Source organism: Chenopodium album, chromosome 5 (genome assembly GCF_948465745.1).
Source record: "Chenopodium album chromosome 5, dcCheAlbu1.1, whole genome shotgun sequence".
Lineage (NCBI taxonomy): Eukaryota > Viridiplantae > Streptophyta > Magnoliopsida > Caryophyllales > Amaranthaceae > Chenopodium > Chenopodium album.
In genome coordinates, this window is record NC_137838.1 from 6,400,428 (window position 1) to 6,419,621 (window position 19,194).

Sequence of the window (19,194 nt, forward strand, 5' to 3'; positions counted from 1 at the left end):
GAGTTGACGGTGAGGAGGTGTTGGTGGAATTGGTGGTGTTTTGGTGTTTGTTTTTAGTGAAGTGGTTAACATGTGAAGGGAGGAGAGAGAAGGTGAATTAGAAAAGTTGTGAGGTCAAACATTAGTACCCTCTGTCATTTTTTCAGAATTTTAATTTTCCTGTTTAGTACCCTCTATTTTTTTGTTAAGTTAACGTGTTATAGTAGGTTAATTTTGTGGTGAGTACTCTACCTGCAACTTTTGAAACTTTAATACCTTCACTGTAACTTTTCCCAAATTTTAGTACCTTCAATTGTATATAACTCCAACTACTAATACTCCTTATGTTTTTATCATTTTTGTATATTAAAAAGTTTAAGATATTTAGATACATAATTACATTTTCTTTAATTAATGTTGTCAAAAAACAAAAAACTTGAATCGGGTTAACTTACGAGTCCAAAAGGTTGATCCGGTAGACAACTATTAATACTCTTTCTGTTTTTATCATCTTTGCATTTTAAAAAGTTTATGATAATTAAGTATATGATTACATGTTCTCTTATTAATGTTGTCAACAACTAATAAAACCAAATCATGACATAAGATCAAACCGAACGTCTTTAACCACATCCAAGTCAAGTCAGGTATGAATATTATCCATCACTAGGTCTATTTCTAAAATACAGAGTAAACGACAAAACATATTCTTTACCAACATTGAACATATGCATGCTTGCATCATAAAGATACGTCGAACATAGGCTTGGGAGGTGCATCAAATGATCGATTTGACCGTCAACCGGTCTATTTCTATAATACGGAGTAAACAACGGAAAAGGCTACACATACAGTGGTTGTATGTGGGGCAGCATTTAATTGGTTTGCATTTTGGGGCCATCCTTTTCCCTTTATTTTTCCCTTTTATTTTTTTACTCCCTTTTGACGTGGCATACATACAATGATATTATATGTGGTAGGCTGGTAGCCCACATACAACCATTGTATGTGTAGCATCACTCGTAAACAGTACAACAAAACACAATCTCTACCAACATTTAACATATGCATATGTGCATCATAAAGCTACGAGGCGCAAATGATGAGACCGAGGCTCACGAGGTGCAGCTAATGATACGAGCGTCAACCAGTCTATTTCTAAAATACGGAGCACACAACAACAAATAATCTCTAACATTGTTTTACGTGCACCATTGTTTTTTAAACTATCCCCTTACATTGGAGAAGCAAATTGAAGGAACTCAGAATTAGATTGCAAACATTCCATCTCTTTTTCATCCAATGTCAAGGAGACTTCAATCCCTTGATTCCGATTCATAACAAACAATATTTTATTCTTAAGAATAGCATTATGCCCACTCCAAACTGACTTCCCCAAGAATCCGAAATCAGGATAATCCAAACCAACATGACTCCAGCTAGTACACCTATATATGTTCATATTACCATCATCCTTCCAATAATCTGCTAGCTTTTGCTTATTTTCACGTATTAATTCGCTCCCTTTTTCTCCTTTTAACTTGTTTAAGTATTCGGCATCCTTAGCCGAGGCTAAGGCTCTCGTAACTTCACTAACCAAGTCCGATAGCTCGGGCACTAGTATCTTAGCCTCGTCGCCCTCGTCCTGCCCTTTGTAATAAGCAAAGGCATGGATGACCATGTTTCCAAAGGTATTTGATGGCAGTTCTGGACGAATCCGAGGTCGTATGTTTACAGCGTGTGTCATGACCGATGGACCTGCTTATCATAAATTACAAAGGTAAACTCATCAATATTTTTTCTTACTATGATAATGGGAATGAAGTAAGAAAACATATTTTCTTTTATTTTGTACTTATACGTAAAACAAATTTACTGGTAAGTTGAGTAAATAAGGACTATTTAAATTTTTCCTAACTTATTTAAATTATTATGTCAGTAATAAGTAAAATGTTAGTAATAAGTCAAAATAAGTCAAATGGAATAAGACTTTAGTTGTTACAGTATAAATTAATTCAAACTTACTAAAATATGACGTATTTTGGGAAGTGGCCGCGGCAGCCATGGCATGCTTCCATATGAACCCGGACACAGCTTCAAGGCGGGTAGGGTTGAGTAGGCTGTCCCTACTCCTTGCATTAGCTTGGAGAGTTGACACTGATTGTGGACTGAAGTGAAACACCTTAATAATGCAGCCTTTAGGCATCTTGTTTCCATCCAATTCCCAACATGGTTGAGGTGCCCTAGGTGGCAATAACGTTGCCCATGTACCAAAAGTGATGGTGCTATGATCCTCATATTTCTCACTAGGAGGAGCATAACATGTTATGGAAATAGCGTACTTTAATGGGTTAAGTTGATCAAAGAGAGATAATTTATGGAGTTTGAGATGAGGTGGTGTAGGAGTTGCTGGCTTTATTGTTTCCCTTGACAATATTTCAACAGGGAACTCCATTTTCTACCTCTTTCTTTGTTTGGGGTATGAGCTTAATTGTGTACGATTGTAAAATATATAACGACGAATGCACCTGATTTTGTACAGTCCCTCATTCCGTCTCTAAATGTATGTTACTCCGTAATTGTATACTCTATAACATTTTACTCTATTAAGTTTTGGATAGGTAAAATAAATTAGAGCATGTCTCATTCTTTGTCCCTAAATTATATTCCTACTTCTCTCTATTATGTGAGGAATAAATGCTAAAAGAAGGAATGTAATTTAGGAATAGAGAGAGTATAAAATGACGAGATGGGGCGGCTGGAGTGGGGCTGGGTTGTGGGGATTAAATTGATAATTGATTAGGAGGAACATGGGTCATTGCTATAGGACAAAGTTCTATGTCCTAAAACTTCAGAGTTTGTCAGATTGCACACTTAGACAAGTGCCCATGTCCGTGTTCAACACCCGTTCCCGTAACATAGTGTCCCATTGCATTTTCATTAGTCATAATTTAAAACATTGACCACAATTTATGCAAACTTTTATTTAAAGAAACAAAGGGAGTATTTAAAACCTGGTTATATAACGATATAAGCATAGTTCAGGAAACAAAAGTGTAAAAAAGGCTATACCTCATTTATAATAATTGATAAGTTAAGAAATTTCAACTTTAAGTAATCTACGCCCATTAAATAATGCATTCTAAGATGAAGGCTTCTGAGCTAACAACTCACATGCCAAAACAGCATCCATAGATGTTGCCGACCTCCCAGAGCCAAGGACAGGAATGAGGTTTAAAATGGGTTCGTCATCACCAGTCTTAAACTTCGGATTAATTTTCGCAAAGTCTTGAAATGCTTGACTGAATGTAAGTGATAACATCTCCATTTGCACCAAAGAACCAGTTTGAAAGTAAATCCTTAAGCACTGGAATAGAAAGAAGTATTAATCCAACAAAGTAAATCCTTAAGCACTGAAAGTAAATATATTTCCCGGCATAATGCATTTTTGAAGGCAAGAATCATGCCACAGATCCTCCTGAAACCCCCAGTAACTTTGTGGAGTTGCATTACCGACATCTGGTTGATCTGTGTCACTTGTTGAATCTGTATCATCCTCCACAATGAAAAGTGTAGGTTTTATCTCAACCAGTGCTCTACAATATTCAAAAATAGAGGTAAATATATCAGTACTCCAGAATTTGTGGAAACAAATCCTGCTCAGCAGTGTTCAGCTATTTCATATGCTATCATCATAGACTCCTGTCTTTTCTGAGTTTTTGAACATAATCAAATATGATATCCACGATGTAACATACGCACCCACAGAAACGAAAAGGAAAATAGATGATATTACACATTGAAGAGCAGAGTTTTACACTTTTACTACTTTAAATAAACCGAGAACTATGTTTGCATATTAACCCTTTAGACATAAGGTCCTAAAAACTAGCTTAGCACAGCTAAAATATAAACTATGTCAATAGAAACTAGAAAGGAATCTGTGCTACATTGAAAGCGTAAACTTGAAATAATTAAAACTGACCAGTTTTCCAATGGATATTGGTCTCAGGCATAACCTGGAATCTCTAAGGCTATGTCAGAGCAAAAGCAAGAAAATTGCACACTTTATAAAGGACAACGCAACTCTGTAAAGACCAACTTAAGGAGCTAAATAAAAATCCTTTACTCCTAAATTAAGAAACATACAAAAATAGGTTCAGCGAGAGTACTGATTAGGCCTCCCACGTTCCCCAGTCCCAGGCCGTTCTCTATTCATTGACAACCACAGCCATATCTTTGACCAATGGCGTTTAAGAAAAATGCAAACAAACTTTAGAACATGAAGACCAGAGCTATATAGAAAGTCGACAGAGATGCAATAGTGAGCAAACACACTCCATATGCTAAAATCAGGTTGACTTTAAAGCAGATAAAGAAGAACATCAAACCAGTGAGAAAATAATTAGTAGAACAATACATCAATGACAGTGATGTTCGACATACTACGCATATAGGATACCCAATTTGAAACAACTCAAAAATGAAAGTAGGACCAGACAATGATATAGGGGAAGCACCTCTTTGGTAGTTGAGGGACAAGTGGATCCAATTTTATTACTATTAAATTCATTTTAATATTTTAATATTTAATATTTAATCTTTTATAATATTTAATTCATTTTTCTCAACTAGTGGATCCAATTCTATTACTATTAAATTCTCTCTCCTTCTTCCACCGACCCCACTATCTCCATATTTTAATATTTTCTTTAAATTCTCCTAAAACTCCGCGCATGGAGAAATTGAGCAAGTACTTAAAAACGGAGGGAATACATACTCTTAATCGATGATAATGCTTTTATCTTTTTCACCCAAAGTACACCAACTTTTTTTTAACCAAAATGCAAATAAATGAATAATACAAGCGCTATAATACGAAATGAAAACTTTTTATTGAAGGTGATAACCTTTTAATTATAAATATTTTGCAGGATAAAGCATGTTGTCCTTGGAAAATTCAATTGCTAATGAATGATATCAAGAAGTTGTTGGCTCACTTTGAGGTTGTTTCTTCTTGTCATGTGTATCGAGAAGCTAATCGTGCAGCAGATTATGTTGCAGCTATAGGCTATCAAATTTCACGCTATGTAAACATTGACCCTAATGTAGACGCTAATTTTTCTTATTTTATTTTTTTAGATAAGTTAGGGTACAGTCTTTAGAGAATACTTACCTAACTTTTGTATTTTTCTTATCAAAAAAAAAAAAAAGAAATGAAATATTATTAAGCCACAAGGAGCAAATGATAACAAATAATATGACCATTACTCGGTCTTTTCTAAGTACAGAATAATAACCACACAATCTATATCAACATTTAACATATGCATGCATGCATCATAAAGATACAATGCCCAAATGATGAGACCGAGGCTCACGAGGTGCAGTAAATGATATGACCGTCAACCGGTCTATTTCTAAAATAAGGAGTAAACAACAAGAAAAATTCTCTAACAACATTTGACGTGCACCATTGTGTTGTTTAATACTTTGATTGGTCTACCCTTTACATTGGAGAGGCAAATTGAAGGAACTCAGAATTAGATTGCAAAATTTCCATCTCTTTTTTATCCAATGTCAAGGCGACTTCAATTCCTTTATTCTGATTCATAACAAATAATATTTGATTTTTAAGAATACCTTCATGCCCATTCCAAACTGCCTTCCCCAAGAATCCGAAATTTGGATAATCCAAACCAACATTACTCCAGCTAGTACACCTATATATGTTCATATTACCATCATCGTTCCAATAATTTGCTAGCTTTTGCTTGTTTTCACGTATTAACTCGCTCCCTTTTTCTCCTTTTAACTTGTTTAAGTAGTCAGCATCCTTAGCCGAGGCTAAGGCTCTGGAAACTTTTGTAACCAAGTCTGATAATCCCGGCACTGATATCTTGGTCTCGTTGTTGATGTTGTTGTTATTGTTTTTGTTGTCGTCGTCTTTGTCCTGCCCCTTGTAGTAAGCAAAGGCATGGATGACCAAGCTTCCGAAGGTAGTTGGTGGTAGTTCTGGACGCATGCGTGGTCGTACGTTTACAGCATGGGTCATAACCGACGGACCTGCTTATCACAAAGTTATAATTCAAAAGTCACTCTTCATTATTTAGTATGATATATAATAATAAGAAGATAGAGTATATATATAAACCAATTATGGGTTTTAACCATAAGCTTTATTAATCTAGCCCTCTAGCATGGCATCAGATCCCCTCCCCCCTCTAATATTCCCAAACGCTTTGCGGATCAAGCTGCATCCACATTTCAAGCTCAAAGGATCGATTCTCATATAAAGGAACATAATAGAATATATTTCGTATAAATTAATCTTGTGTTTGAATCATAATAAGCTTAAACTTTAATTGGTTGAGTTAGTCTAGCAATGCAACCAACACCAACATACAATCTTGTACTGAAATATTGAAATTAATTTAATGGGATGTTTTATGAATTGTATTTAAATTTTTTCTTAACTTTTTGTGTCTGATGAAACAAGTCAAAATAAGCAGACCGAATAGAATTCAACCTTAATTGTTGTAAATTATTAAACTCACCGAAATATGACCTATTTTTAGAAGTGGCCGCGGCAGCCATGGCATGCTTCCATATGAACCCGGACACAGCTTCAAGACGGGTAGGGTTGAGTAGGCGGTCACTACTCCTTGCATTAGCCTGGAGAGTTGACAAAGATTGAGGACTAAAGTGAAACTCCTTAACAGCGCAACCTTTAGGTACCCTGTTTCCATCCAATTTCGAAAACGGTAGAGGTTCCCTAGGTGGCTCTAATGCGGCCCATGGACGGGGAGGAAACAAGGTGGCGGCCGTGGTGAAGTCGGGCTTATTATTTACTTGATCTCCTCCGCTTGCAAAGTCGGACCAACATTTGAAGAAACTACCAAATGATGTCGCATCCATGATCTTGTGTATTCCCTTTACCCCAATCATTACCCCGCCGCAGTTGAAGATTGTTACTTGTACCGCCATTAGAACTAATTCTACTGCTGTCAATGACCTGCATTATAAAAGGTAATCAATATCGATATTACCTCGATCTATTTTTTTTTTTAATAATAATAGATGCAATTTGACTTTTTACTCTATTCCGTTCATTTTTCATTCATCTTTAATGGTGTTAGATCACTATATATGCATGCCATATAAAATTTTGACTTTCGAGTTTATTCTATTTGTAATAAGTTTGTGATCCAATGCTACTAGCTAGCTTGCTGTTCAAATGAGCTTCACTTTCTCAATTACATTAGCTTTTAAACTTTGATTTTGTTAAGTTCATTTCAGCTCCAATCAGTACATTTTAAGTTAGGGTGTAGGGGTGTTTAATGAACGAGACGAGACCGATCAATCCTAGGTAGGCTCGGCTCGAGCTCAAATTCAATGAACCTGGAAAATTAAGCACGGCTTGAAGCCAGCTCAATCAAACATTGTCAAGCCCAAAATGGTCCAAATGGTGCTCATAGCCATTGTTTCAAGGACAATTATTTTTTTTTTTTTTTTTTTTTGACAAAGGATACAAACAGATTACATATTAATATTAAAGCAAATAAAATTAACCGACGCTTCCCCAGCTATTTGATGAGCTCGATGCACGCGTTGACGATCTGCCTTGTGAATGCAGCAAAATTGAAAGGTAGAGCCAATAAGTTTAATCTTCCGAATGAGCCAAAGGTAAGCAATGTTACCATGACCCTCCCCCCTAAGAAGGGAGACAAGATTATAGGAATCTGTAAAAATTGTTAGCGAACGAATCCCGCAATCAAAAGCCCATTGTAACCCATAATTATTTTCAAGGACAATTATACGACAATCAAATTTTGCATTTGTAAATCTTAAATTCTCTCTCTAGCTTATTCCTATCTTTTGATGTGGGATTTTTTCCTTATCATAAACGAAATCTCCAACACTTAGTGTGAACGTAAAAATATAATATAAATTTAAAGATTGATTTTAGATCCTAAATCCTAAATATTTAAAAAAAAATTAAGCATGTTCAAAAATTTGAACTTTTTTCGTGAAAAAAAAAAAAACCTTTTAACTTTCAAGCCGAGCCAAGATTTCGGGCCAAACTTGAGTCCAAGTCAAGCCCGCTCGAGCCAAGACTAACTATACCGAGTTTTGACCGAATCTCGGCTCGTTAGCACAACTAAGCTAATAAGGCCTAACCAAAAAAAACATGAAAAATTGAAACGAACCCACAAACTAACCTGGAATTAGTTTGCGGACATAGTTCAGCGGAAGGCGGAATGATGATGCTAGGTACGAAACGCCAAACAAAGTCAGCACGGTTTTGAGCGTGGAGGAAGGCTGAGAGACTGCAATCACAACGAGCTTCGACAAAGGTGTATGCCTTCGTCGTTGCAGTTGATGGAAGACTCATCGAGAGCGAGCCTACCGGCAAGAGGGTAGTATAGAGTCAATGCTTTGGTTAGAGACTCTTTTAGCGCAACAAAAGTATCATTATTGGACATAATGGTGATATTATCTCCATTACGTATCTTATTAGGAGGAGCATAACATGTATTGGTTACCGCATAACATAATGGGCAAAGTTGGTCTAGTAGAGATAATTTGTGGTGTTTGAGATGAGCAGGAGTTGAAATTGCTGGTTTTATTGTTTCCCTTGATAATATTTCTACTTGCAACTCCATTATCTTTTGCTTTGTTACTTCTACCTTACCAATGACGAACTTATATTTATAGTACATCTTTTGCTTTGTTACTTCTACCTTACCAATGACGAACTTATATTTATAGTACATAATAAAACGAATGCAGCATATTTTTATTTATGTTAACTTTTGAGGATATAAAAGTGGAACCATCTCTCTTCTTTTTTCAATGTGGGACACTCGCAATAATGGATTTCAACACCCCCCCCCTCATTTGTGAGCCAAGCCTATGATACCATGTTAAATTTTTAGAAAATACGAAATGGACCTGGGCAACCCAAATAAGGAGGAAAGTTTATTCCACAAACAAGGTTAAGAACATCTCATACTAAAACCAATTGACAATAATAAGAGTAATTCTCTATCTTATAAAGTAGAAGCATATCTTCTCTTTCTCTGACATGGAACACTCACAAGTGGGTTACAATGAGTTTAACATACATATACATTGGCTATTCAGGATGAAAATAGTCTAATTTTTTCGAATTGCTTATTTGATCCCTCATCTCCTTTCTTCTAGGGGTTTCTAAATTATTGGTCATTGGTCGTTTAGGACGAAAATAGTCTAATTTTCGAATTCCTTCTCTTCTCTCTTCTAGGGTTTTTTTTAAAAAAAAAAAATTTTGGTCATTTAAGATCAAGATAGTCTACTTTTAGAAATTAAACTATTTCTGACTCTTTTTCCTGCGTTTTTTTTTTATTTTACATTTAGGTTCCAATAAATATACACACGTAATTATGTTCGTCCAGTTCGTTGTCTCCCTATAGTGAAGTCGTAGGTTTTTGTTATATTTTGCAAATTTCAATTTCATTTATGAATACCGAATGACTTTCTATTACAGTGATGAATTGGTTTGATTCGAAAACAAAAAATAAAAAAAATACAAGTATTAATAATTTTGATTTAGTTATGGAAGACACCTAATATCTTATTGTCTACTCGTTTAAATTTCAACTACAGTATAATAAATGTGTGTATTGTAAAATTATGGATATTGAATATAAAAACATCATTTAAGGGATGGAGGGAATATGAAGTATGATGAAAAATGAGTCCACGCAAATTTATACGTAGTAGCCTAGTAGGTAAAAACAACCTAAGTGTGTATCAAAAGAGTTTAAAGAGTCCACATTATTTTATTTTTTTTTTTTATTTTTTTTTTTTGAGGAAAACGCATCGAGCAAATTTATTAATCAATGGACAACGTGTCCGAGTGTACATAGGGAGCAACCTCATTTGGGTAGTGATTAACCCAAACTTGATCTACTCCAAAAGGCAAGAGTCTAGAGGTCGTGGGATCGATTCTATTACATGCAAAAAGTAAGAGTGAGGAATAGCTCAAGAGTTTAGAGCTCTCCTCCCGATTTCAAGAGGTCGTGGGATCGATTCTAATCACATTTAAATAAAAATTAAAAAATAAAAAATAACGTGTGACACGGGATCTGAATAAAAACAGAGCAAAATAAAGTCAGTGGTACAATGATTGGGTTGCACTTAAATTGGTCGTCCCAAATCCAAATGAGTACTTACATTACAACAGTGGGCCTGAGAAAGACAAGGCGACAAGCCCACTTGAAGAACATTTGTTGGGAAACTGTGGACCTGGGGCATTACTGAATCAAGGCCACATACACAAGCGGCGAGTTTCACGTTTATTAATATTAGAGCATCTTCAATAGTAAGCTAAAATTTTAAGCTAGTATATTACTTCCTCTGTTCTATTAATATTGTAACAAGGATAAAATTACGCATCCCAAAGCACATTTTATATGCTAAATATCTATCATTGTGTAAGTGTAAAAATTATAAAAAGTTAATATTGTGAAAGTATTTTATAAGACGAATCTAACAAGATCCCACATGACTATATTTTGCTTAACGTATAAATCATATTACATGGTCAAACAAGACTGATGAATAGTGTAAAAAGTCCATTGTTGCAATATTAATAGAACGGAGGAAGTATTTAGCTACAAAATGCTGTTGGGAAACTGTGGACCTGGGGCATTACTAAATCAAGGCCTCAGACACAAGCGGCGTGTTTCGCGCTCATTACTATTATAGCATCTTCAACAGTAAGCTAAAATTTTGAGCTAGTATATTATTAAGCTACAAAATGCTCCAATGGTGAGAAAAAGAACGTAATAGCTTGAAAAATAAATAATTAATTAAATAGTTTTAATTATACACATTTCATATTAAGTTGATGAAGTGTTCTTTGAAAAATCAAGCAACACAGCTTGTCTGAGCAACGTTGCTTGATGAAGCTACATCAATATTGCCACTCTAATGGTAAGCATGTACAATTTAATTTAATTTGCAAGCAGATCGTTTTTGTAAACCATTGGAAACGCTATTATACTCCGTCATTCAAAGATTGTCCAAATCTAAGTTAATCGGACACAGCTAAAATCTCAAAGATACCGACACAAAATATGTTTGATCCTAAACTGTGCACTCAGACACTTCAAGAGAGGAGAAGCACTAAGTTAAAGGGATAAATTGATCCTATGCAGATAGAGAGAAGGACCGAAGGAGAGTGCACCTGTGCCAATATTAGACAAATTTCCATATCCTAAAACTTTAGAGTTTGTCAGATTGCACACTTAGACACGTGCCCGTGTCCGTGTTCAACACCTGTTCTCGTAAAATAGTGTCCAATTGCATTTTCATCAGTCATAATTCAAAACATTGACCATAAATTATGCAAACTTTATTTAAAGAAACAAAGAGAGTATTTGAAACCTGGTTATATAACGATATAAGCATAGTTCAGGAAACAAAAATGTAAAAAAGGCTATACCTCATTTACAATAATTGATAAGTTAGGAAATTTCAACTTCAAGTAATCTACGCCCATTAAATAATGCATTCTAAGATGAAGGCTTCTGAGCTAACAATTCACATGTCAAAACTGCATCCATAGATGCAGCCGACCTCCCAGAGCCAAGGACAGGAATGAGGTTAAAAATGGGTTCGTCATCACCAGTCTTAAACTTCAGATTAATTTTCGCAAAGTCTTGAAATTAAATGCTTGGCTGAATGTAAGTGATAACATCTCCATTTGCACCAAAGAAACAATTTGAAAGTAAATCCTCAAGCACTGGAATAGAAAGAAGAAGTATTAATCCAACAAAGAAACAACCCCTCAAAAAAAAAAAAAAAAAAAAAAAAATTCTATCATCAAAATAGTATAGAGCTCTGAAAACAAGGGAAAAGAACATAGGGAATCAACTAACCATTGCATGTTCCCAGGAAAACATGTTTTCGGTGAGGATTTTGTTGATTAGATAAATGCAGAACTTTGCGACCTTGTCTGTTTGTCCTTCAGAAAGGGAATGCTCGAAAACAAGGGTTGACTTCTAAATAGGTTTATCTATTTTAATCGCGATTACCCTATTAAGAAAAAACAAGTGTTATGTGATCATTTGATCAGGAACATTGTTATGGCAAGATATACTTTTTTGTACAAGTTTCTACGTATACTTGTTCAATAAATTAGGTTTTTATTTTTTTAAGTTTAAATTATATGATCAGGAACATTGTTATGGGCTTATGGCAAGATATATTTTTTGTACAAGTTTCTACTTGTTCAATAAATTAGATTGTTAAGTTTAAATCATACTCTTATGTAAATTGTCTAATAACTAGCAGAACCGAGAAAGCTTGATTTCTAAATTATACACAACTAGCCTTCTGGCCCTGCAATGCACGACTTGTTCATAGAAAATTGCATTGAGAGATGAGTGAGGAAATACCAATAAATAATTATAAGTGTAATATGTAACTGAAAACATAATTAAATAAATAAAAATCTTGGGACTTTAATTTAAAATGAGACTTAATAGAAAGAAGATGGAGGGACTAAAATCAAAGAGAGAAAATAAAAAGGTTGAATTAAAGAGGGGAGATGAAGATGAAAGAGTTAAGAAGAATTGTATAATTAAAAATAAAAAATATAAAACGACATGTGGCACATTGAGTTGAAGAAAATAATAGAGAAGTGTAATAGAAAGATGACATATGTCTTTTTTGGTTTGCTTTTTTAAATACTGAGGCCTTGTTTGGTTGACATGGGAATTAAATTCCCATAGGAAATTGTATTTCATGGGAAGTTATTTCCCTCATGAAATTCCTAGGAATTTCCTAAATTTGTTTGGTTGGCAATGTGGGAATTTAGAAATCCCATGAATTTTGATTGACCTAGGGGGGACTAGGTAATTTATTTCCCTTGTTTTGTAGGAAGTTGAAATTCCCATGAATTTTCACTTCCCTCATTTTTGCTTTTTTTGTGTCAACCAAACAACTCCTCAATTTCTCAAATCCCATGAATTTTCACTTCCCCCATTTTACATTGTCAACCAAACAACCCCTAAGTATAGATTGCACCATTTCCTTATACAGAACTATTTTATTTTATTTTATTTTTTTCACTTTGTGGTTGTTTCACACACAAATTTCCTATTTACCAATATGCATATGTTGTAACAACTTTTAAAATAGATCTAAGAATATTTTGGCTAACCAATTCATATGTCATAGGTGGAAAACATCGATCACTAGATGATAAAAAGTTCAATTGATTTTTATTCAAAATTCAAATACAGTTTTAATTTGCAACAAACAAGTTCAATACGCAAATGAATGCTTTTGATTTAGAGAAACCAAAAAAAAATAATTGCATCAAAAAAGCTTTTCACAAATGCAAGTGCAGATTAATTATCTTGAAATTGAATGCATGATAACACTATAGTATTTGAAACCATCAATTGTATGAATATTTACTATATATTTAGTCTAAAAATCATATAGAGAGCATAAGATAGAAACATACGTGGTTTGGGTAATACGGAAGAGAAAAGCACAAGTATAACAAATCTTCTTATTGTGAAACAAACAGGTTCATTTTGATTATAAATAATAATGGGTATAGCAATGAGACTTGTTCAATTTCGTTGGAAAGAACAAAAAAATAAAAATGTACTTGTAATAGCTAAGAAGATAAAATTGGATCTCAACTATTATACTAGTAGTATTGAAGGGTCACAAATAATGGCCTGATGACTGATTATTTGATCAAGAAAACGATTGCATTTGACATTTTAGGAGCTAAAGTAGTGTGTAACTCAGGTAGTGTCCCAAGTTGTTATTTTTTATGATTTTTGTATATGAGAAAATTTCGAAGTTATAATGTGATCAGTAATTGCATGACAACAATCGAAAACTTTTATAAATATATCATAATCGTAAGAAGGTAAAAAAATATAAAATACTTTCTTAAGCTTGTTATTATTGTAGATGTGGTGTAGGTATAATTAACTATGAAGTGTTCCATAGCAAATATTGTAAGAACATCTAATCATAAGACTTTATTGTTTTTTATTTTAAACCATTTGACATCGATGATGAGTTGGATTAATGACTATGTTTTTATTTTTTATTTTATAAATTATGTGTTCAAAACCTTGTACTCCTTAGTAGTAATTACTATACTTTTGAAAATTATAGCTAACATGGACATTGAGCCTTTGCATGGGAGGGTGGTACCACACGTGGCACACAATAGTAGATATTAGTCGGTTATTATGTAATAATCAATCAAATTTCTTGGTATATTAATTATTAACAAAGTTGTTGCATGTCGTTGTCTAGATCCAATTGCTCTATTCATAGTCATTTTAATCTAATTTGTCCTATAAATACGATAATTAATATTAGGGGGAGAATATCATAATATGATACATATGCATAACCACGTACGGCACATAGGTAAAGAACTAAGAACACATTTTACACTAGTAAACGGAAACAATATCTACTACAAATATAATGTAACTTGGTAGAATGGCTTGACTAATTATCCTTAGACGAGTGGCCAAATTGAGGTTTCTAGCTAATACATAATTAAGAAATCTACTAGTTCAACAACATTTCAAGTGGATTTGTTTTATATTAAAACCATTCTTCTTTGGAACTAATCCACCCTCAGCTTCATTGTGAAAATTGACGTCTATGTGGTTCGATTCCAATCCAACACTATTCCACTAAACATACATTTATTCATCTATATGACTATATCGTGCATATAATTGTTGTATCTACAATAGAAATTTGAAATACGTATGTACATGGCCAGGCCCGTCGCTGAGGCGGGGCAGTCGGGGCACCCGCCCAGGGCCCACGAAAAGAGAGGGCCCCATTTTCAGCTTTAAGTACTGGCGAAAGCTATATAAAATTTATAGATGCAAATATCAACATTAGTAACTCTGTAACATAGTGGTTAAGTTAAGTTGTTAAGCTTTAATGTGTCACAAGAGTCAGTGGTTCGACTACCATGAGCTCCAATTTCTTTTTCCAGCTTTAATATACATATAAAATTATAAGCTTTTATTTATATATAAATAAATAAATAAAAGCTTATAATAAATTGAACTCAATGTAAAAAATAATACTTATATACTATTGTGACAACTACATAGTATTTAAAAAAAATAATAATAAATAAATAAAAATAAAAAAAAATTGTAAAAGAAGCATTATGATCAATATATGATAAATTGATTATACATATAAGAAAAATTAAAAAAAAAAAAAGTATATATATATATATATATATATATATATATATAACTAGATTATTTGCGGTAAAACTTTTTTTTTAAAGACTGATAATTTGTTCATATTAAAGTATATTTAAAAAATTCTCATTAATATCAACAAAAAAATATTACATATTATAGGACCCCGATTTATTCTTTCGCCCTTGGGCCCCCGAAATCTCATAAACGAACGGCCCTGTACATGGCAACCATAAAATCACAAGTTCGATTAAATACTAATCTATCTATATCTATATCTATACTTAGTATTTAAAAACACAAACCATAATTTTTCATATGACACATGTCATTAAAAGTCACTCACTACCACATCTGACACATGTCACCCCTTTTGATCTTTTTGTTTAAGTCTTTATACATTCTATAACTTGCAAATTCAATTAAGAAAATGAAGTGTTTCATTTCCATCATAATAAAATAAAGTTGAACCAATTAATATACATCAAATAAACATATGAATTGAATTGTATAAAAATTGTCTTTTCAACTAATAAACTTAAAATATAACTTAAACCAATATGTCATTTCATATCCTACAATCTCCATGTATATATACGTATTTAAATTCCTTTATCTTTTTCCACAGTTCTACCCTCATTTTTTTTTTTACTTTTAAGTTTTAGCAATAAACAATTACTTCGTATTTCATATCAAAAGTTTCAACTATTGAAAAACATACCTACATATGAAATAACCTAGATAAGAACCCGTGCATCGAACGGGCCAAAAGGCTAGTTGAATATGATACAATATACTCCATACTTCATATTTAACACGTAAAAATCATTTTACAAATAGGACATTGGGCCTGTTGTCGAAGCCATCGATCGATACACTTAACATGAAACAGATATGTACAAGGCAACCGCTTTACGACGTCGTCACGAGAGTATTTCTCCAAGCATATTGCACAATTATCCGCATCACTATTCTCCTCGGGTACTCTCACTCCAAATGGGCCAATCGGGTAAAAATCTATAGTGGGCTGATCAAGGCCTCTTAATGTAATGTTGGATCTTAATTGCTCTTTACGAGTTCTTGGGTCGGGTTGGATCCGATCATCGAAATCATAACTCAATTCATGAAATGGATTTACCGGGGATCGGATTCTATGAAGGATACTCTCCTCATCTTGATAATATCCAATCCCTCTTCCTCTTAATGTCACACATAATTCTTCAAAATAACAATATAGAAAGATGATTAACGGAATTACAACTAATGCTACCGCGACACATATAACAACTAAATTGCTTGTTGATACCATTACTGTGTTGTAAAAGTCTAAAATAAAAAAGTCAATTTTTAAATTACGGTTTTATAAATTATAATTCGAAATTTGTTTGATTTATTAGCTTTTGTGATTTTTTAAAAAGAAAATTCGTGAGTTAAAAGAATACAAATACATGTATAAAAACAATATAAACAAACAAAAAAACCAAAAAATATACGAAGTATAATTATTTAATTTGGTTATAGAATATACATGTGTTATTTAGAAATTAGACATGCTAGTGTGTTGAATTGAAGACATGCTACCGATTATTAAGAACTCTCTACAATTGTAAAAGGAGAGTGAGTTTACCACAAGAGTTGACCTTGTATAATTGCTCTTCAAAATTCCTTGCTATAATGATCCAAATGAATACATCGCACAATGAAAATCAGGATTTCGAACTTAAATTAGATCGAATTTATATGTTGAAGAACATCACCAAGATGAAAAACAAAAAAAATAAAAAAAAATAAAAAAAAAAATAAGCGTATACGCACTAGAATTTAAGCAATAAAATTAGTCAACCTTGGACATAATAGTTGACATTTTATTCGAAGTACATTCATAGGTTTTGTAAAAGAGAACACGGAACGTAACTAAGGTTGTAAGGTATATGATAAAACAATTAAATACTCCGTATAACCTATTTTTATTGTACGTCTTCATCTAGAATTGCTTATCGTAAATAGTATTTTGTACAATATTTAATAATATATTTTTTAAAAAAACTATAATATATAATAATATACAGAGGTTTTTCTAGGGTGACAGACCACATGGAGTGGCAGGGTTTACCTGTAGAGTGTTATTATTATTGATTTTGTCATGGGTTATTTGTAAGTGTAACAATTACAACTTTACAAGTAATCCCAGACCAAACCCCATACCAAACCAGTAACACTAATAACATCATACAAATAACCCCCGCCGTATCATATAACTACTTGCATACAAATTTTTAAAAATAGTATAATAGGTATTAAATTCTTAATACTCATCATAAGGTAAAATAAAACTAAAAAAAGGATCGATGTTGCGTTACACGTGATTATCTAATGGTTAATGATCGACAATGTCATATGAATCAGGGAATCAATTTAGGATAGTTTTGGAAAAGATGAAGTTTGAAACTAGACCCATCATTTCTAGGGTGTAACTCAGGTATAATCGTAATACTGTCATCTTTACGATATTCTTTATTCATTTGGCGGTGGTGATACAGGATGGCCTTAGATTGTAAATCTATCTAAGATTAATCTTCCTTAATAATGTACTGTACTAAAATCCTTAATATATTAATTGCTGGTATTACTGTAACAATTTCTTAATAATAATCGTCGTCTTTTAATTTCTGAGTCTTCTTTAAGCTAGGTATATTGGAGATGTAAGCGATGCTATTACAAATGGTCTCATAAAACCATCATATGTGCCTACATCGCTTCAGTTAGCTGATATTTTCACGAAGGCTTTGAGAAAAGTCAAGTTTGATTTTTTTACTCAGCAAGTTGGAGCATACGAAGTTGGGCACCTATGATCCGTATGCTCCAACTTGAGGGGGTATTAGAGATATTCTAAATACTCTAGGATATATTGTGATATTATTGTGATTAATTTAGGTAGTATATCTTGTAAAAAGATATGATAAAATATTGTGGAAACTTTTGGGTGTTGTTATCCTAGCTTTATACTCCTACGAAGTATATTCTTGTATTGTGGCCTGGTCATGGAGTTTAATGTGAATACAGAGAATATATTCGTAATTTGTCTCTAATTTAACAAGGTAAAAGAATATCACATTTTCATTTTAGCTAAATGATCCTCACAAGTTATAGTTATATATTTCTCTCTCCTTTATATACTCCCCACACATTTTAAATAATAAATCTTCTTTCACTTGTTCATACAATTTTTAATAATGCTATGATTTAAAATAAATTAAATACAAAGGGACGAAAAAGGTATAAATCTGATACATACATTGATACTCCATCTGTTTTTAAATACTTGCTTCATTTCTTTACGTGTGGAGTTTTAGGTGGAATTGTATAAAGAAATAAAATATAAAGGTAGTGGTGTTAGTGGAAGGCAAAGTAAATGAGAGATAATCTAAAAGTAATAAAATTGGGCCCCACTAGTTGAAAGAAATGAATTATATTATTAAAGTTTTCCAAATAATTGAGCAAGTATTTTAAAACAGTCGCAAAAGGAAATTGGAACAGGTATTTAAAAACGGAGGAAGTACATATATACTTCATAGTGGATGTTTCTCCATTGAAATATGACTGCCCTATCATTTTAAAGATAAACAATACTCATGGATTCATTTTTTCACACTACATAATAGACACAATTAGTATTCTAATATCTACAATACAAATATAAATTTTAAAAATTTTAATCCAATAAAATACACAAATTTTTATATGCGGCCTATTGTACCGTGCGGTAGGGGTTACTTGAGTTTCTCAGTCAGGGGTTACGTACTTGAGTTTCTTGGTCAGGGATTACTTGAGTTTCTCGCTCGTTCAGGGGTTACTCGAGTTTCTCGGTCATGGGTTACTCGAGTTGCCGGGGTTACTCGAATTTCTCGGTCAATGGTTTCTCAGAGTTATAACTTTTTGCATGCGGCCT

General features: G+C 33.1%; 2 protein-coding genes across 2 annotated transcripts; both read right to left on the minus strand.

The window, feature by feature from the left end:
* Window positions 1-941: 941 nt before the first annotated feature.
* On the minus strand, window positions 942-2,434 carry LOC145630217 (akuammiline synthase 2-like). Its single transcript, XM_081682469.1, has 2 exons — window positions 2,005-2,434; window positions 942-1,737 (listed from the first exon to the last, which is right to left on the minus strand). Exons 1-2 carry the CDS (start codon window positions 2,432-2,434, stop codon window positions 1,214-1,216), a joined length of 954 nt encoding a protein of 317 aa, XP_081538595.1. The 3' UTR covers window positions 942-1,213.
* Window positions 2,435-5,374: 2,940 nt separating this feature from the next.
* On the minus strand, window positions 5,375-6,963 carry LOC145630218 (akuammiline synthase 2-like). The gene is made up of 2 exons (XM_081682470.1): window positions 6,537-6,963; window positions 5,375-6,045 (listed from the first exon to the last, which is right to left on the minus strand). Exons 1-2 carry the CDS (start codon window positions 6,925-6,927, stop codon window positions 5,489-5,491), a joined length of 948 nt encoding a protein of 315 aa, XP_081538596.1. The 5' UTR covers window positions 6,928-6,963; the 3' UTR covers window positions 5,375-5,488.
* Window positions 6,964-19,194: the final 12,231 nt, after the last annotated feature.